This window comes from Mangifera indica, chromosome 9, assembly GCF_011075055.1.
Source record: "Mangifera indica cultivar Alphonso chromosome 9, CATAS_Mindica_2.1, whole genome shotgun sequence".
Lineage (NCBI taxonomy): Eukaryota > Viridiplantae > Streptophyta > Magnoliopsida > Sapindales > Anacardiaceae > Mangifera > Mangifera indica.
Genome location: NC_058145.1, coordinates 6,326,030 through 6,350,765, shown reverse-complemented (window position 1 = coordinate 6,350,765; position 24,736 = coordinate 6,326,030). Strand labels below are relative to the sequence as shown.

General features: G+C 34.9%; 1 protein-coding gene across 5 annotated transcripts; it reads left to right on the top strand.

The window, feature by feature from the left end:
- The first annotated feature begins 8,759 nt into the window (after positions 1-8,759).
- Positions 8,760-23,420, top strand: LOC123225610 (DNA-directed RNA polymerase V subunit 5A-like). 5 transcript variants are annotated; one of them, XM_044649705.1, is made up of 4 exons: positions 8,760-9,155; positions 9,776-9,952; positions 20,913-21,026; positions 23,079-23,420. In XM_044649705.1, exons 1-4 carry the CDS (start codon positions 8,898-8,900, stop codon positions 23,202-23,204), a joined length of 675 nt encoding a protein of 224 aa, XP_044505640.1. In that variant the 5' UTR covers positions 8,760-8,897; the 3' UTR covers positions 23,205-23,420. The 5 variants fall into 5 exon arrangements, with proteins under 5 accessions (XP_044505640.1, XP_044505643.1, XP_044505641.1 ...); XM_044649708.1 differs by having other exon boundaries at positions 22,671-23,092; XM_044649706.1 differs by lacking the exon at positions 23,079-23,420 and adding an exon at positions 21,430-21,773.
- The last annotated feature ends 1,316 nt before the right edge of the window (positions 23,421-24,736 follow it).

Here is a 24,736-nt window from a genome sequence, read left to right as displayed (position 1 = left end):
CCTCTAAATTGGTTTTGTTGCACCATCTGAACAATAGAAGGTTTAATCTCAAAATTGTTAGCACCCACAGGGCCTCACTACACTAGAATAACCATCATGTGCAGTAGGTACAACATAATCACGAAGAGCTCGTTAATTGTTGATGTTATCTTCCATGGCAACTTTTTGTCTTACTTGTCTTTCTCTTCTACGTCTTCTAAAGGTTCTCTCGATTTCTGGGTCAAAATCCAATAATTCTGGATTTTGAGATCTGGTCATAAACCAATAGAGTACCTACAAAGAAAGAACAAAGATAACTAGAAATCAAATAGAACAAGAATAAAATAAAATAAAACAAAACTCTAGTCTAGCCAAACTACAAATTATACTAATATCAACAAAGCACCAATCCCCGGCAACGGCGCCAAAAACTTGTTGCCAATGGCTCGCAAGTATACGAGTCAATCAAGTAATATAGAAAGATGTCGGTCCCACAGAGATTGGTTGTTGAATACTAGCTTGTTTTATAGTTTAAATTAGCTAGAGAAACAAAAATGCTATGGATTAGGATTGAATTAAAAATAATAAAATAAAGCAACTAACTAAATAGAAATTATCAAAGGAAAATAATTACCTAACAAATTAAAAGTTAAATACCAATTATAGAGAAGCCTAGGGTTTATGATTTCACTATCAATTACTCAAAATCAGTAACGAATCCAATTAAAATCAATGATAAGATGAATTATTGATGGTTGATTATCCTATTTTACCCAATTCCTCTCTCAAGGTTAATTAGGCGTGTTAAGATTAAAAGCTTACCTACTTTCGTGGTATGTTGTTAATCAAAACCCATTAATTTCTATGACAATCAATTTACCCATAAAAAGTTTATATTTATCTCTAAATAAAACCCTAGGTTTAGCAAAGGCATGAACTAAATGGGTATGTATTTCTCAATATCACACTCCAATCTACAAACAAGCATGGTATTGGGCCCTAACACCAAGCAAGAAGTTAAAATCACAATTGCTAAATCGAACATTCATCATCATTAATTAAAATCAAAACCTATTACATAATCCTTGAGAATTTATAGATTCATCATAAACCCTAGCAAAGGAAATGAGCTATTCATGGTTATAAAATTCAAACTACAAGATAAAGTTTTAGAGAGAGACATTTTGAATCAATGAAAGAAGATAATAAGAGAGATAAGAAAAACTTTAAGGTCTTCAAATCTTGATTCTCTTGGGTCTTCTATCCTTAAGCTTGGATCTTCCCTCTTCTACTTGTTTCTTGAAGCTTTCTCTTTCTAAAAATCCTTTGAGCTGCTGTATATTTGGTCCCCCCTTTGGAGAAGACGAAATTTTCTTTTTATACCTGTCACTTAACCCTATTTTCTGTTTTTTTTTTATTTACGCCCAGTAATTATGGGCACTAATTATGACCATAAGACTGGCCATAATTACTCTCTGCCTCTTGATGTAAACCTTTCTCATTTGTTTCTTTAAGCTTCCATTTTCACTCTAAAAAGGGCTTGAATGACTCCAAATCATCTACAAATATAATTCAAAGAAAAAAATAAGATCAAGCCATCAAGATTAAATAAAACTTAAAGAATTTGACAAAATGGACCAAAATTCACTTTGAAACTATATTATTATAACCCTATTTGTGTGTATTTCATACACACATCACCTTTGCCTCAGATAGAGGAACTCTTGTGCCTTCACATACATGACATCAACTGAAACATACTTTGACTCAAAAACTTGTTTGAAGTTAGCCATGTCATCTTTGAAACTCGATAGGTTCCATACAACATTTACCATTAGGCTTTAGTGTCATCGTTCAACAAGAGGCTAGTGTACTATATCTTTTTGACCTTTATCATAGAGTAGATTTTCATGACATTCTTTATTACCTCTAGTTAGTCCTTATTGGTAATCTAGTTGATACTGTATTACCTTTGAAATCTAGGGGTTGATGATAACCAGATAGGTTTTAAATAAGATGTGTCTGTCCTTTACTGCTACCAACAACCTCTACTCAAAGTGCTCTTGCATTCCTTTTACTCTATTGAGAGGCTATCTCCATATTTGAATGTTGTTCTAACATGAGCAGAGTCTAAACTAGGTGTCTAACATTGGTTGATGCCTCGCTATTCTATATCAAAACCTCTTCTATGACCTACAGATGATAACATTATCAACGGAGGGTACAACTGGTACACTAGATGTCTGTACCTTAGCCTCTACTTGGCTCTTTCCTTAGCTAGGGACCTTTAGGGCATCTTTGATTAACCTCTTGGATCTTCTCATCCTAAAATCATAACAACCTTTAGGCAGATATTACTTTAATCTAGAAACAAGTATATTATACTTACAATGGTAGGCATATGGAGGAGTCAACCTTGTATGAGGGGTTACTTTTTTACTTAACTCTATATGTATTTTTTAAACATATAAATTTTTTTCACCTTTTTGGATACCAAGATCATGCTCTAATACCATAAATGTAACACATTTTTTCAGATACATTCCCTTGATGGGAATGTAACCTAAAAAAATGTGTACAAATGAGTTATTTAAAACCATTAATGCATGGTCATAATCATAAATGTGCAAAAATATGATGTAATAAAAATAACTACTTTATTAATTAAAACTCATAAAAAATAAGTATATAAAAATCTCTGATATAAAATAATTGTATAAATCATAAGTAATCACTATGTCTAAAAATAATAATAATAATGACAATACTGATAGTTGTATGTACGATAAAACTAAATTTTCATAAGCACCCCCTTTCTTTCACATAGTTGCTCGCTAGACCACTGGATCTTATGTCTGTCTTACTACTCACCTCTACCTACATAACATACTAAAAGAAATGCATGAGTAAAACTCAGTAAATGGTGACCTTTTGACACCTAAAACTATTATAAATAACTTGTGATAAAACTTGTGTTCCCTTCGTAAGCTGAATGTGATCACACTATAGCATTTCAGTGTCTTATCATGGATCATCCACGGAAGCTATGAAGACCTAAATTGGAATTGAAATATCTAATGTCTTGGTGAAAGTTGTTATTGTGCCTTGTGCACATGCTAAACAACCTATTGGGCCAACTAATTAGGACACCTTGATCACATAGGAAAATCTTTGATAATAACTTCTTCTCTTACCACATAAGCTGATCGTAATTGCTGACTAACCATCTATAGATAGCTCTTAACTTGAGTACATATGTGATGCATCTGGTTGATCATATGAGGAATACCTAAAAGTCATATTCTAACCATGCACACCTAAACTAAAACGGGTGGCTATATGCCTTAATGCTAAGTGCATGATGCATCTTATAGGTATCCAACCATATTGCCTTCACGATTCTTATCATTTATGCATATAGTTGGTAACTATCTAAATGTGTGATACTAGACTTAAGGTTGTTGGCTTCTAACCTAGATTTGACTCAATCTGAGCTTGTGCCATTGTCCACGTAGTCGGGCTTCTAATTTATGCTTTTCTTAAATTTTTTATCCTCTGATGGCTCATTATTATTCTTTTTTAACTCTCCTCTTCTATGCACATAGTGGAGGGGGTATAATCGTTTTTTGTCTTTGTCTAGGGGTACACGATCTTGTGCATCTCTACCCACACCTGTGTGTCTTCCAACCTATATACACAGGTATGTGTCACTCAACACAAAGTCATGCATAGAGTAAGTGCACATGAGGATACGACTTTGACACACTTTCGTGTATAATGGTCCATGTGTAAAAACCATGTGTTTTTAACCACACATATTGTATATTTTTGGAAAGTCATACATGGACTTGTGTCCTATACCACACGATCGTGTAGGTCTTCCCTCAAAACAAGCATTGGAATCTTGAACTTTTGAAATATCTAAAACAACACATAGACGTGTATGGGACCATATATAACCATGCGTCATAATTTGGAATTCATGCCCTAGGGTTCCTACGCCTTTCTGATCACCTTTTTTTTACAAATCAACACAACCAAAATGTATACAAAAGGCTTTAAGAACCCTAGATCAACTTTTTATGCATTTAAACATACATGAAGGAAGCAATTTATACATCTGTAAACATCATAATTCATCCATTCATCATATCTATTACAAAAACCCCAAGTATCACTACATCACATATTTATTCCACTTCTTAAGCCTCATTCACGAGTCTTACCAGTTTCTATATTTAGAATGCAGTAATATAAATATATGTGCTCAAGCAAATCAACCTTAAATTGATCACAATAGCATATATAAACCTATATATTCATAATAACACATAATCTTTGCGTTAAATCTTTGACTATAACATAAATATATATCATCCTATTAATCAAATCAACAAGCACTATCATACATAAGTATATAACAAGATCAATAAGCCAACTTATCACTATAACATGCAAATTCACATTAAACTCGCTAAGGGTTGGCATACTTACTTGAATTTTGATGAAAACGTTTCCCTTGCTGGCTATAGTGATTCCAGTGATCGATAATGACTCCTCAGGTGACAAAATTACTCCCTCTCTCTCACTCTTACACTTTTTGCTTTTCATAGTTATAAATGATAATGTGGGAGAATTAAAGTTATCGCATCTTATTTTAATTTCAGCATGCGATACAAGGGTGTGTATAGGTCATACACGGGTGTGTATCAAGTTGCATAACTAGAGCAACTTCTTATTTCACTGCAATCATAATTTGATCCAAACGTTTGACTTCCTACTAACCATAACGACCATGTATGCCTCCATACACGGGCATGTATCTTTGAAAAATCATTAATTGCAAATCCTAAAATTAGGAAAAGATTAAAGGGCCTTGGGCTTACCTCTGGGTGTTACAACTTGGCTTTGGTTCCCATCAGATTAACTTTTACATGTCAATAATATAGTTATTGTACAGTTCAATTATTTTATCATACGATATCTCATTGAGGTTGAGTATATAATTAGTGTCTATTTTCAAGAATCTTTAATATGCATAGACTGACATCTATATCAATAACCAAACAATATTATAATGAACAATGGCTAAATCCTATTGTGACAAAAAATTCAATTGGTTTTTGATATCTTTAGTAAACCTATCATAGATATCAACTCTTATACCTAAGAGTAATGACTTTTTTGTTAATAAACTATACTCTTCATAAATCTCTTAATATGCCTAATCACAATCATTTTGGCAATCATTTCTTAAGGACTACATTGGGCTGATGTAAAACTATATAAATCCTTGTACAAGACCTTTTATTGACCTCAAGGTGAAAAGTCATATGTACCAATGTTTATTTAAAGGATATGTTTCATAGACACTGATATAACCATCCATACAAAATCCTCTTGGTGGGTTGGTCTGATGAACATGTCTAGACAACATGCACTCATATGTTGCATCAAACCGTTTGTGAATAGTTTTGACATATGAAATCTGTCACCATTTTTTAGTGGGGTTGTTCAATATTATAATAATTCTAACTATATTACATATGTCCTTGGTAAGGATAATATCGGGACTATGGTCGAATCTATAATGATCACCTTATCTGAATATAAAATTCTCACTATTAATTGACATACACTAATTCTCTGGTTATTCAAATGAATTTATCTTGACACACACACACACACACACACATATATATGCTATTGTAGGCAAAGAATACCACAAGATATTATAAATAAGACTTAATTATGAACTTGTATCGTCTAGAGAATTGGCTCTATAAATTAACTCTAACAAACTCTATTTTTAATATCTTTACACTTGGTTGGCATGCCTATCACAGTATCCTTTCACTTTTTTTTTTCTTTAACTTTTTTCTCCAACTTTTCAAAATCAAACCATATTTTATTCTTCTAAGAATTTTCACAAGGAAAACTCTCCTACGAAAGTCTTCTTAGTAGCCTACCTTTATCATCGTTTAATTTAGGTAAGGTTTATTGTAAATCCAAACTGGTATTTGGTAAGTACTGAAAACCTAAACACCCATTTATATGGTGTTAAAATTAATAAAAATAGTTAATTTCAGAGATAAAATCATTATTTAACCAACAATATATTAAAAATAATATAACATTATCTATTTCTCTTATAGATTTAGGAAAACTAATAATTTCCTTCCTAAAAATTAAATTTTAAGAATTCACATTTTCCCCCTTGCCAGATTTTGCATTTTTTAGCGAGTTTCTCTGACTCTCTCTCCCTTCAACAATCTTATCTCTCTTTGGTGACCATATCTCCCTTCTCCCCCTTCTTTGGTGTCTTCATCGATTGGGGAAACTTACTAGAAAATGCAAAACTTAGCAAAGGAAAAATGTAATTTTTTAAAATTTAATTTTAGGAGAAAAATTATTAGTTTTCTAACCCTAAAAGAGAAATAGATAATGTTTTATTATTTTTAAATATATTACTAATTAAATGATAATTTCACCTTGAAACTAACTATTTCAGTTAATTTTAATATCATATAAATGAGAGTTTAGATTTTCAATATTTAACACTTACCAATTTAGGTTTACAATAAATCTTGGGTGAGTATATGTCTTGTCCTTTAATTTAATTTTGTGTATAGTTCCTTGTTTTTCTAATTTGTATTTAATTCCGTTTACTGAAGAGGTGGTCCTATAATTAAGGTTAGTAGTATAGGTATCCTTTTCATGGTAGCGAAGATCAATCATGATGAAAAGACATTAAAGATGATGGATTGTGAAGTAATAAAACAGATTGAGAGAGGGCTTCTTGTCATGAATCCATCCAATACTTAATCTTAACGACCAGGTTAATCAGTGTTGATGATGAGAAAGTTGTGATAAGAGCAAATTTGCAAAAAGTCTAGTAATGATGTCGAAATCAACAACTTTTTTTTGTTTCAATAGTTTTTCTGTTTTTCACTTTCTATAATTTTTAGTTAGACATAGATACAAAATTAAGGCCTTAAAAATTAGCTTGGATGGCTATATATGGAAATTTAAAAAAGGTTTTGGGTTCAAAACCAATTACATCATATCAAAAACAAACCTTTTGGCTAATCACTTTAATAAAATTTAGGTCAAATGACTTGTTCCCACCCAAGGTTTTGGAAAATCTTAAACTTTCATCAATTAATTTTTAAAAACTTAAATATATATTTATATGTTAAAATTCACTGTTAAGGCAAGAGTAAAAATATCATTTAGTAAAAATTATTAAAAAGACTAAAAATTTATCATATTTCTCCACTAGATTTAAAATCAAATAATTTCTCCTATCCAAAATTTGAAAAGAGACCATTTCTCCCCTAGGATTTCAATCTGTCCCCTTCCTTCTCCAACAATGTTCTCTAGTTGACCTTTGATCTGTCAACGCTCCCTCCAGCGTCTATGATGAAGACGCAACAATTGGAAGCAATGTCGCAAGATAGATCATCGTGTTTCATCCATATTTGTTGCACAACAGATCTTAGCCACTTCTATCATGCTTTAATTCATCGAAGATGCTTTTGGACAACACCAAGATCCATTAAAGTGGAAGTAGTGCTAAGCTCTAATATTGGTGTCAAGATCTGGACAAAGTAGTGCCAAGACGCTTCGATTTGTGATGTCGCTTTTAGTCATTGCCTTCATGGGCACTTCTTTGTTTTGGAACCTAAGGGGAGCACTAATAGATGAGAAGTCAGTTGACGAACGTTGCCAGAGAAGGAAGGGGAAAGATTGAAACGCTTGAGAGAAATGATCACTTTTAAAAGTTTGGGTAGAAGGAATTTGTTAGATTTTTAAACTTAAGACTTTGATAAATTTTTTGTTTTTAAATATTTTTCGCCAAGTGGAATTTTTAGTCCTAACCCTAACATTGAATTTTAACAAATATGTGGGTATTTGAACTTTTAAAAGTTAATGGGTGAGGGTTTGGAATTTCACCAAATCTTGGGTGGGAATAAGAGTTTTAGCCAAAATTTTATTATATTTGGGCTTTTAAATACAATAAAACTATGCATAAACACTTTTGGTACACAGATTATGTGTTATCATATGATTAGATGATTTTGAATTAAAAATAAAATAATATCTAGTCATATAATGACATTAGAGATGATAATTTTGGCTTAAATTTGAGATTTCTGACCTTTCTCGACTCTAACAGAGAGGAGATTTCTTGATAAAAATATAAAAGAGGATAAGAAAGAAAAATATTTTTATAATTGAGAACGATCTGGGATGGAGATACATGTGTCTCCTACTCGTCTCCATCCATATCCCTGCCCCTTTGTGTTAATATTTTCGTTTAAAATATTAACATATCTTTATAGTTTTAAATTATTTATATTTTTTAAATATATTTATATTTTTGTTGTACATATTAATGTATTTAATATATGATTTTTATGACATATGAAATAATGAGTTAGTTTAAATTTTAATTAATTTTATTATTTAATATATTTATATTGTGTTTAAAATATATAAGAATAGAATTTTTCCCTATAGGGGTGGAGACGGGACGAGATAAAATGAAAATAAGATTTTTTTTGTAAAAAAAGGATAAAAAAGTCCTTTTATCCCTGTAACGGGGATGAATAAGAACAAGGATTGATATCACTTATAAAAATGAAAAAAGAGATTAAATTTTTCTCCTCACCTCTTTCAATTATTATATTTAAATAATATATTATTTATATACTTAAATTATAGCTTCCAAAATATAAATCATAATATTTCACTTTAAATACTCTGAAACGCCCTGTTGCTCTATCAATCCGTAATAAAATATATTGTTTGAATCAAGTCAATCAACATTTCTTTTAAGACTGATTTATCCATTTACCCCTCTAATTCAAGAAGGCCTATCTTAATTATTGTAACAAGAGTGAGCGAAGTAGCAGATGGAAGGCGGTGGGTTAGAAGGAGAAGAGGCAGTGGGAAATTGCCTTGGCAACTTGGTGGATAAGGGCAGTAGGGACAGTCGCAAATACTACTTGTCACGTAGAACTGTTTTGGAGATGTTGAGAGACCGGGGTTACGATGTTCCTCTCTCTGAAATCAATCTCTCTCTCCAAGACTTCCGAGCTATTCACGGCCAAGACCCAGATGTTGACCGACTCCGTATCTCAGTTACTCATCGATCACACCCTTCTAAACGGGTAAACTTCTCTACTTTTTCTTAAATGTTTATCCTAATTTTTTTGTTCATAATCTTGAGGATAATCTAGTGTCATTGCATGCAGCTTGAGCAAAGATTAAGACTTTAAAATGGAAGAAAATTCAGATCCTTGTTTTTACTTCATATTATAATTTTATCAGCAATCTTTCTCAATATTCTTGTTCCAGTGCTGAAGCATCATATTAATTTTTCTTCTTATTGTAGCTTTGTTGTAGGCCTTATGGATTGGGCATGAGTTTGCAGTCAAATTTTGGCCAATTTATGCTGATTTTCATTTGATTGTAAATTTAATTTACAATCTTTTGGGTTTCGTACTCCATAGAATAAGCTAAATTATGAACCTTAGGATGTGTGATTTTTAGTCTACATTTGTTTGCAATTTGGTGCCAAACTAAGTGAATTGTTTATCGGGTATACCACAACAAAAAAGAAGTGTGCGGCCACAGCTGCTGTGGAAAAGTAGAGACAATTGGACCCTTAATTCAGTCAGTTGTTCACTTGCATGGCCTGTTGCTGTTACTTAATGTTATCAGATGCTAATAATTTATTGTTCAATTTGAAGTTTATGGATTTTTCCAGTGTATATTTTTGTGATTGCAGATAGTGGTATTTTTCTGTGGGCCTGGCATGATTAAAGTTAATGTCATCCGTAGCATTGCAACCCAAATTGTTAATAAAGATAGCTTATCTGGTCTGATATTGATCCTACAAAATCAAATAACAAACCAGGCTCTAAAAGCTGTGGATCTTTTCCCATTCAAAGTGGAATTATTCCAGGTGTGTTTTCTGATATCAAGTTTTCATTGCTAGATTCCTCATGTTGTAATTATCATTTTGTTACATTGGGTTGGAAATCATTTTAATTTCAATTGGTTAATTGTTCATGAACCACCAAAAAGTATCTATTTTCAGTATTTTTTCTGCATGGATTAATGACATGTTTGTTGTGTTTTATTTGCTATTTCTAACAATTAAATCCATGCGAACTTTTTAGGATTGCCTTATTCACTCTTTTATATGGATTTCTAGGTTACTGTTTTCAAAGTAATCAAGAAATGAGGATGTGGTATTACAATTTTGACGATACATAATTGGTAATCACAATACATGTGATGTGAGGGAAGAAAATTCTGAAGTTAGATTTTGTTTGGCAATCATGCTGTAAAGGTTGTAACTTAAGAGACCTTAATTTTCACTGACAAGATATCCTCTTCTTTGCCATGTCGTGCTTTTTTTTTCATCTCTTCTGGTATATTGGAAAACCTAGGTTAGATTTGGAATGGGGCTGTTTGAGTGAAAACCACAATGATATTTCTGAATTGATGGGTTGGCATTAGATGAGAATGAGATTTACATTTTGTGAGTGTATCTCTAACCTTTGTTGTTGTTTAGGACTAGTTTCCTATCATTTTTTGATCTTTATTGTTTGAAAATGGACGTCGTAAAATGAAAATGAGAAGTTGAAGTTTGCTTGCTCAAACTACGGGACACATTGGTTTTGTTTAGTTAGACAAAATTTATTGAGAATGAAATAATAGAAGAGCATAAAACCTGTTGTTAGGCCCTTATATATTAGCTTGAGAATAATACATAATTTTTTGGAGTAATGAGAGGCGCAAGTAGTTATTGATAGCATCTTCCTCAAACACGGTGCCTCTTCTTGAACCAAATTACTGAAATTGTGTTTTCTATTGTGAGAGAGAAGGATGAGGAATGAAGATTTAGTTATGATTTTTTTCGTTTCTAGACTTTATATATTAAGTCATATTATTCTAAGATTTAATTTTACTTGCACGACATACAATCATAAAGTAATTTTCAACTGTGAAAATTTTCTCACACCAATCTCAAGTCAAGAAAACTCAATGTCTTGGGCACCTAAATTCACTCATTCAAGTCTTGAAATGTAGGAATTAGTGATAAACATGAAGCTTATAACGGTAACTTAAAATGTTGATAATGAAAGCTTCATGTTGTAAACATTGTCATCTTACCTCTTAGTGATGTGGGATGTGTTTGATGAAGATGCTAGTCTTGATTTGATTCACTGAATCAAAGCTTTTTGTCAACTCTCAAATGATATTGGATAATTTCAGTATAAATGGCGAAGATAAGGTTAAAGGAGTTATTGTGTTAATATGTTTAAGGAGGGCACTTTTATCACTTCAATTGATTGTGTGGTCATGTTGGCTAGAAATTAAATTTTTCCATTTTTTAAAGAATCTTCTTTTTGGGTTTCATTTCTGTTAATATCTGTTATCTTTCATGTGATTTATTATCACTTTCTAATATATTGTTATGTCTGTCTATGCTAATTCAATAGTGTCATTGTTAATAATTTATTTGTATGGTTGTGTAATGTTGCCAACTTTTCTCACCAATATCTAGTAAGATAACCAGTGGATAAAAAGTAATTACTGTCTTTAATTAGAAAACTGATGCATGACAAAAACTAGAAGCCATTTCTAATATGTTTATGCATTGTTGTGAAGATTATGGTAAGTATGGAACAAAGTCATGCTTTTGAGGATTGTATAATGCTTTTGAGGAGACAATATCGTCATGAACAAAGTTTTATGGGTTGTCTTTATAGTTGTGAACACTATCTTGAGACATGGAAAAAGAAGAAAAAGAAGGATTTGCATATTGTACTTGGATTTGTCTTGGAATCACATCTTGGGCTGATTAGATGTTGAGTTAATAGTAAAAGTCCAAGGATCACTTAAAGAAACCTAAGGCATCATAGCTACATTGTTATGTGATGTGAATTCTGTTATAGACTTGGTGAGTGGGAGATTTCAACCCAGAGAAGAGCAGGCTCCCGCCAGATACCAGCTCCAGACTACGGCTCCCTTGGAACCAGTATGCTGCACAATATAGTCGGAATAGTTCCAATGTAACAGTGCAATATAAAATACTCAATGTAACAAGATTTCCAGGATTAATATAAATTCATTTCATTCTGCAATATAGTTACAATTACAGAAGCATTCTGTTCTAATTCAAAGTTACAATATTCATTTCTAGAAAATTACACAAACAACAATCAACACCTTCCAAAACACACTCCTACAGTAGTTTCACCAAACCAACTATTCAAACCACAGCTTTCGAGAGGCTGCATTCTCCCTACCTATTACTTTTTCCTCAAAAAACTCTCTTGCCATACTTCCTTTCTGCAAGATTATATCTACTCTCCCACTCCTTTGTCTCCTTTCTGCCAATTAGGATCTGCCACCTCATCACTTGAATTTCCCAGGATCAAATATAATTCCCTTGCTTCTGTCCTCTGCTGTTCCTGACTTGAACGATTTTTCAAACTTGTTTGGTTGTCTTCCTTTCTTCCAGCTTGTCGGCCACATGTCACTCTCCCTCTATTAGTCTTCTTTTTGATGTACACCTTCACCCTAACATTGCCCCTCCCATCAAGAGGCACTTTGTCCTCAAGGTGCAAATTGGGAAAAAGGTGTTTGAGATTATTATACAGCTCTCATGAATTCTCACAGTCCGACAGTCCTTGCCATTTTGTCAGCAGCTCTAAGTCCCCCTGTTCGGAATATCTATGTGCCAAAATTGTTTCTGGTTGAGTTTGCAGCTCCATTTCTTCACTGAGGCAGTCAGGTAAAGGCTGAGGCAGTAGAGCAGATCCTATCTACTGCTTCAACTGAGAAATGTGAAAAACAGGGTGTATTCTTGCATTCTCAAGTGGTTTTAATTCATAAGCCACTGCACCTATTTTTTTAAACACTTGAAATGGTCCATAAAAACGGGGGCTGAGTTTCTCATTCGGACGAGATGTCAATGAACGAAAACGGTATGGTTGTAACTTAAGGAAGACCCAATCGCCTACTTGAAATTCGATGTCCCTTCGATGTTTATTGGTTGCCTTCCTTATTCTCTCTTGAGCCATGTGTAAATTGCTTTTTAATTCATCCAAAATTAAGTTCCTCTCTTTAATCATGGAATTCACCTTTTCAATCCTGGATTCTTCTTCCACCCATCTCAAAAGGGGAGGGGGATCTCTCCCGTAGACGGTTTTAAACGGAGTCATGTCAGTTGAACTATGAAATGACGTGTTGTACCAATATTCTGCCCATGCTAACCACCGAGGCCAATTTTTGGGCTGCCTTGAGCAAAAGCAGCGAAGGTACGTTTCTAAACTTCGATTCACGATTTCGGTTTGGCCATCCGTCTAAGGATGGTAGGCCGTACTATATTTTAAGATAGTTCCAACAGCCCTGAAAATTTCTGTCCAAAAATGACTTAGAAAAATACGATCTCGGTCTGTAACTATGCTTCGTGGGAACCCATGGAGGCGAACCACCTCTTTGATAAACACCTCTGCCACGTCTTTGGCATTGAACGGGTGGCGTAGTGCGATAAAATGACCGTATTTTGTTAATCTATCCATGGTCACCAAAATAACACTCTTTCTTTTGCCTTTGGAAGGCCTTCGATGAAATCCATAGTTAAGTCCTCCCACTTATTGGACGGAACGGGCAGTGGTTGTAGTAAGCCCGCTGGTGACATTGCCTGATATTTCATCCTTTGGCACGCATCACATTCTGCCACAAAGCTCTTAACATCTTGCTTCATACCCTCCCAATACAAAATAGAATTTAGCCTTTTATAGGTTCTAAAAGAACCAGAATGTCCACCATAAGATGATGAGTGAAACTCAGCAATCAAAGAAGGAATAAACCTGGAACATTTTGGCACCACTAATCTGCCTCTGTATAGCAACTTGCCCCCTCTTAAAGAATAGCCAACGTGGGAAGTAGGATTGCTTAGCAAGTCTTGAATAATACCTTTTAATTTTTTGTCATTCTCCACTTCTTTTTGCAGGTCTTCAGCTTCTCCCAACTGAACTACTGTTACAGCTCCACATTCGGAGACGAATTTGGGGTTCCTTGATAAGGCATCTGCGGCCTTATTTTCACAACCAGGATGATATATAATTTCGAAATCGAATCCTAACATTTTTACTAACCATTTTTGCTGCTCATGGCCAGTAATCTTCTGCTCTGTCAGAAACTTCAAGCTCTTTTGGTCGGTTCGAATTTTGAAATGCCGCCAGAGAAGGTAATGACGCCATTTTTGGAAAGCTAGCACAATTGCCATTAATTCTCTTTCGTACACAGATTTGCTACGATTCCTTAACGGAAGAGCTTTGCTTAAATACGCAATAGGTCGATCGTCTTGCATAAGTACAACCCCCAATCCTGCTCCAGATGCGTCTGTCTCGATTACGAATTGTTTAGAAAAGTTTGGGATGGCCAAAATAGGAGTAGAAACCATGCCGACTTTAAGGGCATCAAAAGCTTCTTGTGCTTCCATTCCCCAATGAAAAGCATTTTTCTTTAATAGTTTCGTTAAGGGTTCGGCGATTTTTCCATAACCCCTTACGAACCTCCGATAGTAACCTGTCAATCCCAAAAACCCCCTTAAATCCCTCAAATCACTTGGGACAGGCCAAGCCTCCATATCCTTTATTTTTTTTGGGTTAGCTTCTACTCCTTGTTTTGATACAATGTGACCCAAATATTCAATCCGATTCTGTCCAAACGAGCATTTCTTCCTGTTGATCACTAGCCCATGATCCTGAAGTAGTTGCAAAAAAGCCCTCAAATGCTCCAAATGGTCTTGAAATATCCGACTGTAGATCAATATGTCATCAAAAAAAACTAGGACAAATTCTGTAGATGAGGCCTGAAAATCTCGTTCATCAAACTTTGAAATGTGGCGGGGGCATTGGTTAATCCAAATGGCATGACCAAAAATTCATAGTGCCCTTCGTGGGTTCGAAAGGCTGTTTTTTCGACATCATCTTCACAAACTCTAATTTGATGGTATTTAGACTTTAGGTCGAGTTTACTGAATACCTTCGCACCCCCTAATTCATCCAATAATTCATCAATGGTGGGAATCTGAAATTTATCCGGAACAGTGACATGATTGAGAGCTCGGTAGTCGACGCAGAACCGCCAACCCCCATCCTTTTTCTGCACTAAAATCATCGGGTTGGAGAAAGGACTCACACTGGGTCGAACCATCCCTACTGCCAACATCTCTTTCACTATTTTCTCAATTTCATTTTTCTGAAAATACAGGTAATGGTAGGGTCGTAGATTCGGAGGTTGGGAGCCTGGTAATAATCGGATAGCATGGTCATGATTTCTTTGTAGTGGGAGCCCCTGAGGCTCCTGAAATAGAGTTTCAAATTGTTCCAATAGCTCTTGAATCTCTGGAGGTATTGTAGGTTCTTCAGCCCTTTCGTGTTTTGCCATTATTCCCAATTCAACCTAGAATCCCTGTCCTCTGTCGCTTAGCAGTTTGCACATGGTTTTGAGAGAAGATTCCAGCCTAAGTAGAGAAGAATCCCCCTTTAATTCCACCCTTTTGCCATCCCACCAAAATTTCATACAAAGATTATTCCAATTGGTTTTGACCTCCCCCAATTGTTTTAACCATTCAACCCCAAGTATGACATCTACACCTCCTAAGGGAAAAGAAAGAAAATTGAGCGACATTGAGAGCCCCTGCAACCTTAATTCGACTCTCTCACAACGACCCACCCTTCGAATTTTTTGGTCGTCCCCAAGCACCACGGAGTATTTAGCAGCCTAAACTTGTAAGCCCAACTCTTGCACCAATTTATCTGAGAGGAAATTGTGAGTTGCGCCGCTGTCCACCAAAATGACTACCCCTCTATTGTTTATTTCTCCCAAAAGTTTCATTGTTTTAGGTGAATCAAACCCCACCACTGAACTACTGTTCAAATTGGCTTCTTCTTTCGAAATTTCTACAGAAGATCCTTCCTCTACAACCGTTTCCAATTCTCCTCCCATTTCTCCCTCAATTTCTTTTTCTCCCTCTATCATAATTCTCAATTGACGGTAACGACAGCGATGACCTGGGGCAAATTTCTCATCACATCGGAAACAAAGCCCTTTTTCAACCTTAAGTCTGAATTCTTTGTTTGAAAGTCGTCAAAAATTGCTCTCTCGTCGAGGAAATGAAGAAGACGCAACTGTGCTGGTTGCTGGACGCGAATGAGTGTTGGTCTGTGTGGAAGGCTGAATTGTTTTATTATAAAAAGTTGGGCGGGTCTCAATTTGGGCTCTTGTTGGGCTGAAATTTGGGTTAAGCGATGGGTTGGTTGAGTCTTTGAGCTGGGTGCGAAAGGTTGTTTGGGCTGAGGTTGAGTTCGTTGGAATATTGGGTCTGGAGTTTGTGGCTAAAGAGTTTGGGTTGGGTGAGATGAAAATTGGGCTGGAAGGTGCTGGGTATATGGGTCGGGTCCCTTGCGTCTGTCCCCTGTTTAAGCTTCTTCCAAGACGTAGCACATACCGTTCATCAATAATCTGGTTCTTCTTCTCCACTTGTCGCGCCCTTGTCATCATCTCTGACAACGTCCGAGGATGAAACATCCTCACCTCCGATCGAATCTCCTCTGACAAGCCATTCATGAATATGACTTTCATGGTGTCTTCAGAAATATCGTCAACGGTCGCTGAAAGCAACTCAAACCTGCTGCAATATTCTTGTACCAATCCCGTTTGTCGGAGTGCAAACAACTCTTCCTCCACTGAGCGCTCATCAGGTGGTGGGAATCGTCCCAACAACTTTTGCTTGAACGCCTTCCAATTGGTGAACGGTTGATGCTTTTCGCGCCACTGCAACCAGTGCAAGGCATCTCTTTCCATACCGATGCCGGTTGCCGTTTAACTTCTCCTGTTCCGTTAACCTATTGACTTGGAAGTAGCACTCCACCTTGGATACCCAATCTAGCGCTCCATCACCGCCGAAGAGAGGCAACTCTAGCCGCCTGTATTGAAGATCTCTTCTGCTATCTCCCCCTCTTACTCTTTCCTCTCTCTCTTCTTCACTGGTTTCCCTTTCTCCCATATTCACCTTTTCAGTTCTTTCAGGGGATGGTATCGTTGGCGCCTCTGGTAGGTGCGTTTGCATCGGTGATGGATTGGTTCCCATTGGGGCCTTTCCCTTATCGTTACTCTCTCGTGCCACGGATGCTTCTCTCATCTCTCTTAAGAATTCTTTGATGGTCTCTATATTGGATTCCATTTTTTCTATCTTGGCATGGCCGTCCTTCAACTCTGATTGGATGACCTCCATTCCTTCCTTCACTGAGATTAACTCTACCTCTATTTTGTCCACCCTGGTCTCCATCCGAGTCATGCTCTGATACCAGGATGTTACAGACCTGGTGAGTGGGAGATTTCAACCCAGAGAAAAGCAGGCTCCCGCCAGATACCAGCTCCAGACTACGGCTCCCTTGAAACCAGTATGCTGCACAATATAGTCGGAATAGTTCCAATGTAACAGTGCAATATAAAATACTCAATGTAACAAGATTTCCAGGATTAATATAAATTCATTTCATTCTGCAATATAGTTACAATTACAGAAGCATTCTGTTCTAATTCAGAGTTACAATATTCATTTCTAGAAAATTACACAAACAACAATCAACACCTTCCAAAACACACTCCTGCAGTAGTTTCACCAAACCAACTATTCAACCCACAGCTTTCGAGAGGCTGCACTCTCCCTACCTATTACTTTTTCCTCAAAAAACTCTCCTGCCATACTTCCTTTCTGCAAGATTATATCTACTCTCCCACTCCTTTGTCTCCTTTCTGCCAATTAGGATCTACCACCTCATCACTTGAATTTCCCAGGATCAAATATAATTCCCTTGCTTTTGTCCTCTGCTGTTCCTGACTTGAAGGACTTTTCAAACTTGTTTGGTTGTCTTCCTTTCTTCCAGCTTGTCGGCCACATGTCACTCTCCCTCTATTGGTCTTCTTTTTGGTGTACACCTTCACCCTAACAAATTCACCTTTAAAACCATCCGTCAACCTTGATAAGGCCCAAACTAAAACCAACAGGATCAACCATTCAATCTGGCCCAAGTAATTCAGTGCGTACAAGACAAGCCCAAATAACCACAAGGAAATCTAACCCGTCCAAACTATTTCATTGGTGACCAGTGTAGTCCAATTCCATCTCTTGGATACACTTTTCTTTGTTGGAATATGGATATGCAAATGGGAAGAAACATTTCAATTGATGGTCAATGCATTAATGGAGGAGGCAAGACTTGACAAAAGGGTGGCAACAAGTTATTTCTCAGTTAGCAAAAGACAAGGTTGTCATACATCGGTGGCTTCTTGTCCTTGTCATTTTAAGAAATTTCTGTGGATATGGGATAACTTGTCAATGTGTCTTTTATTTAACTTTTGAGGGACAATTAGGTGGCTAATTAATGTGCCATGTTTTATTATTTTCTTTTATTTAATTTGTAATTTTAATCCCACTTGGGTGTCACTTGTAAAGCCCTTTTAAGATCTCCTTTTTCATTTGTAATTTTTTTGGTTGATGTTTAATAAAAACTTGAACACGAGAGAGTTTTGTTATCCAAATTTACTTGCCAAGGTTTGGTGGTGGAATGCTTTGAAATCTTTGGCACTTCAATACTTGTAAGTTGTGGTGTGTTGTTTTATTTTATTTTCGACCTATCGGATATTCATCTGGAGGTGTTGATTGAGTTGTTGCCAAATATACATTGTTATGCATCATATAAGCCAAAAGATAAGTTGAAAGTATTAAATCACTATTCATTCTTTCATAGTTTGGAGAACATCCCACAAACCTATGTAGAGAGCTGTGATATAACTTAGTTAACCTCTGAAAAACATTGGAACTTAGGGAATAAAAAATTACTCTAGAAAAAATTGAAATATTAAGACTTGCGATATTAGGCTGCTAATTGTGGCAACTTATCATCGTTAGAAGTGGAAAGTTAAAGAGCTAAGGGTTTACAAGCAAATGAATGGGAAAACGACAAAAGAGTAATGAAGACAACAATTAGGATAAAAGTGAGTATTGTGCAAGTTGAAAGTAGGCAAATTTCAAGGAGTCATTTTGTAAGCAGAGTTGCTCTGTGGATATTTATTAAATATTCTTAGTTTCAATTTTCCTTTTATTAATTGCTTGATGTACTGGAAAGCCGAGGGTCATAACAATTGGTATCAAAGTTGATGATCTTTAGTCAACACTATAATGGTTAATTGGGTTGAGTTAGTTGAGACGGACATTCATGAGCTGAAAGAATTGTTGCAACAAGAGCAAAATCTAAGCCAAGAATCAAGGTTCAATTTCAGAAGATAGAGGAGGAATCCAAGCTCAGTTTCATAAATTTGAGGAATGATTTGCGGGCATGACAAACTGTTGATGTTGTTATGGGAAAAATTAAACATGCAACAAGGAGCCACCAACTCCACTTTTTCTAGTAACCAACTGACAGAAAGCCAAGATTTGCTGTCAACCAATCACCATCAATCAGCTAACTTACCTCAAGCCGATTCACAGTCAGCTGCACTGACACCCACATATCAACCTTTTCATTCCCAAGCCTCCAACCAAATTCCTCAATAAATTGTATCCACTGGTCAGCTAACTCAAAATCAAGCTCACCAAATAGCTTCATATTCCACTTCCAAGCAATCGATTTTGCATCACCTATTAACTACTTATCCTACAAAAATCAGTGATTGACCTATTAACTACCTATCCCACAAAAATCACCCTATTGTGGCAACTTGTCATTGTCAGAAGCGAAAGTTAAAGAGCTAGAGGTTTACAAGCAAAGGAATAGGAAAGCAGCAAAATAGGAATGAAATGAAGGAATAGGAAACGGCAAAAGAGGAATGAAGACAACTAAAGAAGACATCAGTTAGGATTAGGACTATTTAGAAATATAATTTGAATAAGGATGATCACTAAGAGTTAGTAGTTATTAATATTCTTGTTAGGATTGCGAAATTCAATTATAAAAGTGAGTATCGTCCGAGGTGAAATTAGGCAATTTCATAGAGAGTCGTTTGTAAGTAGAGCTGCTTTGCAGAATTTTTATTCTATAAAGTATTTCTTAGTTTCAATTTTCCTTTTATTAATTGCTAGAATTTATTGTACAACCGATGGTTGCAACATGTTACCAATGGTTGCATTATTTATTTGCCTCATCAGCCAAAATTATTATTTCATTATGTTATCCCATGCAAAATGAGTTCTGGGTATTATAGTTTACTGATTCCACGAGGGAAACAAATTGCTAAATCCAAACTCTTTGGTATTTAATTCATTGTACCTTCCCCGGATTTGACCCCACATTTGGTAACAGGAATCTGAAGGGAAAGGAGGAATGGAATTAGTAGTTGATTGTGCTCTCATTAGAGTTTTGATTTTATTTCCTTCATTTTCTAGACTGCCAAATCGAACATTTTAAATGAAGATATAGGTAATCATTTCTGGGTGATTGACTTGAAAATGATAATTGACATTGCCATTGTTTCTTGCTTTCATAGCATTAGCCATGTTTGTAAAATTAACTGGTTCAAAGATTACTTATTCATATTGTGTTGCAAACTATAATCATGTTCCTTTATCTTTTTAAATTATTTTACTTCTGAACATTGGAAACTTATATACTGCTCTTAGCTGTTAAATGAGTTAATTCTTCATTTTGGTTCTTCCAGGCACGAGCCTTTCTATGTACAAACTTCCTTATTTTTTCTGATCTAATATGGAACTTATTAGTTAATTATTCCTTTTTTTGGTTAAAATATTAGTTAATTATTTTTTTAAACTAATGCAAGAACTTTTGGACTTGTTATATGTTCTTGATCTCTTACTAGACTTGGCCTGTTATTAGATTATGGACTTGCTCGTTAATATCACAAAGCATGTCTTGAAACCCCACCATCATGTACTGACTGATCAAGAGAAGGAAAGAGTCCTAAAGAAGTATTGTATCGAAGAAAAGCAGGTCAGTTTGGTACTCCAGTAAAACAAGTTAATAAAATAGCTCCTTTTGCTGTCTTTTCTGTTGGTTTGCACTAAATATCACCAATGTTAAAATGTTTATCCAAAGTCTTAGTGAAAAACAATTTAAAATTTTCCCTGATTAATGTATAAGCTTTGTACTTTAAATAAATTTGGCATTTAATTTAAGGAAATGGAAGTGGGTTTAATGATGAGAGGCTTTGGAGAAAACAAAGTCAGGCACTTGGATCTGAAAATTCAAAACATAGACATTAACATATATTCACGATACATACTATTTCAAAGTTTGCTTGGTAAGCACGTTTCAATTTAGCACTTAATTTAATATGTCATATCAATGCCCGGTGTTGAGATTCTTATTTTCTTCTTAATGTATGTAATTACAGTACATCAACTATCACTGCTATCCAACCACGTTTGCTCTCACCAATCACAACCTTACGATCATCACCATCCCCACCTTGACCACGGTAAAACTACCATCATATATACACTGTGCCATCTCCATATGATCATTGTCACCACCATTGTACAATTAACATTTCTAATGCCACTATACCATACAAGAACCATCACCCATATGCAAGCAAATTACTAATTTTTTAATGTTGAACCATCAATTTAATGTTTACACAATTGCCAAAAAAAAATTTAATGTTTACACTTCAGCAGTCTCATCCCTAAAATGAATTAGCCAAATCCCCCCTCTCCCTGCCTCAATACTGGTACAACGCACCTATCGAAGACCTCTTGTTGCAGAGGTTTATTCACTTGCTAGAAAAACTTAATTGTCAAACAGTATTAGTTTTCTGTTCTAAATTTGAAGTTATGAGGTAAGCCTATCTCAAGAAGTAATTCCATGCTATGTCTAAATACATTTTAAAAACTTTGATATGCATGATTTCTGTGTCTATAGGTAGATTAACAAAAATTATAAAAGAGAAAGAGTATACGATTAAAGAGTGGCTGTTTAGTGCTTATTGTTGATTTAATTTCTGTACATACGTATTTGTATGCTGGAAGAATGTTCTAAGAATGAGGGCTAGTATGTACATAAGAATGGTACTTGAATAGTAATGATGTGTTTCAAAAGTATGTAATTGTCGAGTGACCAAGGGGGTTTCTATTGTTTATCTAGTAAGCACATTATCGTGCTTCTCTAGCGCTGTTGTTTGGTGTGGAGAAATTTCTACTTGGCATCAATTTATGATGAAAGTTCAAAAATTCCTTGCTAGCAAAAAGGCCTCTTGTAAGCCGTTAGAAATTACTCTATATATGAAGCATTTTATAAAAAAATAATACTACTTATACAAACAAATTATACAAATTTATTTGTATAAATTGAAATGATAACATCTGATTTGATGATTTTGAAGTAGGAGAAAGAGTAAACAATTGCATCATTCAATCGCAAGATGTTACTTCAATTTGTATAGTTTGTTTATACGTATAGTTTTATTTTTTATAAAAGGGTAAACAAACAATAAAACAAATTAAACTAAACCTGAGGAACAATATCGAATTTTTCTGGTGTAACATTATACTTTGTATATTTCTAGGTTAGAAGTCAAAGCTACTTCTCACTCTATGCTTTTGGCCATCATAATTCCTATACTTCCCTATGCAGATAAAACAGCATTGGTTTGCCAGACAGGATTCATTTCTTCTTCGGTAAATATTATGAAATTGAAGGAGAATTGGCTCTTGATAGGTCTTTGTTTATCAACTTATGTTAAAGTATGTTGAGCTGATTGATCCATCACTGAATTGCTTTCCTAGAAGAAATTCTTAGGTTTCATATTTCTTATTATGAGATGACAGAGTTTGATTAATATGTGCTTACTAGAAGAATATCCATGTGTATTGCTTGCATTATCTCTTCTGCATAAGAAGCTATTTTGAGACATTTGAGGTTGGGAACTTCTTCGAGTACTCTGGATAACTTGTATTAGGGAACATATACCAGCTTACCTTATTGATGAAATTGTACTTTAAACTAAGCTTTTTTTTTTTTTCCCCTAATATTTCTTCTCAGCTTCCTAGAATGTTGAAAAAAGATGCAATTGCATGCTATTATGGACTCGAGAGAGGGCAGGTGGTAAAAGTAACCTATAGTGGTGAAATAACAGAATCTTATGAGACCTACCGCTGTGTCTGGTGATTGCAAAGCTTTTCTGGTATATTGTTCAAGTAATGTGTACTTTGCATGTACTGTGAACTCCTTTTATCTGTTTCTGATCTATTTGTAGTTTTAGCAAGCATTTGTTTTTAGGCAAGTTGTGGATCGCTTATGTCTGAGCAACTGAATATTCTGCACTTTTTTTGGTAAGTTTGTACTTGAAAGTTTCCTCCTAATGCACTGTTACTTTCTCTAGAATCAGGATTGGGAGAAGTGAAATATCTAAGATAAAGAGGAAAAGCAAAAGAAACTCAAAATTTGCTTAATATCTTATAGTAACTCGCCACGTCATTTTCATTGAAAGATATAATGGAGGTACTACATGAAAACTTCTGTGATTATCCACAAGGCTACATGTTGCTATGCTTAAGAGATGAAAAATCATTTCCGATAAAAACTTCAAATGTTAGTGTTGAAGACTCCAAATTAAGTGTCTAAATGGTTTCTTTATTGTTCTCTATAATGGTAAAAGGGATTTTTACCCTCAAATGAGTCACAATGCCCTTCTTTGATAAGTTTACCATACTCAGAAATTTTTAATATATGATTGGTTGCTTGGGATCTTGTTATATGATTTGGTCCTTTTGTATTTTTGTTGATAATACTAGATTAGAGGGGTTTATGCTTGTAAAGCTTTGTATATACTATGAACAGATTTCGCTATCTTGCCTACTACTCTGCATTTTGTGCCAAGAGTTGGAGAAGAGGAACTTGGTTTGTTCCCCTTGCCTTTTTATGCTTGTTTCTTTTGGTTTAATACAGATTTACTTACCAATTAAAAAAAAATACAACTTTTATTAGCGCGCACATCATCTCTTACAATATTCCAAACTTTCTTGAAAGAGAAGGCAACAATCATCTAACCTTGGCGATTTGTTGTTATACACGTAGAAAAGAGTTTTCTCAATTTACTTTAGTGATGGCCTTAACCACGTTCAAAGCTTGAGTTTTTGTGAGCTTCTTGTTGATTATAACCCTTATTTATACAAGAGAGGGGTTGCCCGCTGCTATGTTGAATAGATCTTTAAAATGCCAAATGCCTAACGAATTCACTTCGATACTATTTGGTTCATCCACAAAACTCCTATACCTCCTTTTGATGCAATTTATCTTGTTTCTATTTCTTCTCCTACTTACACATTTGAAGAAGTATCTGGTATTATTATTACCTTTCCTTAGCCGAAAAAATCTCAGTTTTTGCTTAGCAAGGGACTCTTCTGCCTTAATTAACCTGTCAACTTGCCAAGCTTATCCTTCTCCAAGCTGACAAGTCTTTTTTTTTTTTTGATAAGTAAAATGTATATTAAAGCAAAATGACAATCTCGACTGAAAAGCCAAAGGAAACAACTTAGGTTTATCTTGCCTACTATCTCCACATTAGAAAGATAGAAGACAAGATAACATCACTATGTATAACAAAATCAAAGAAACACCAATGTCACATAGAGATCCAATGGTATATCAATTATAATATGACGAAGGACAAAAGTTGATAGAATTATGATATTGTTTAC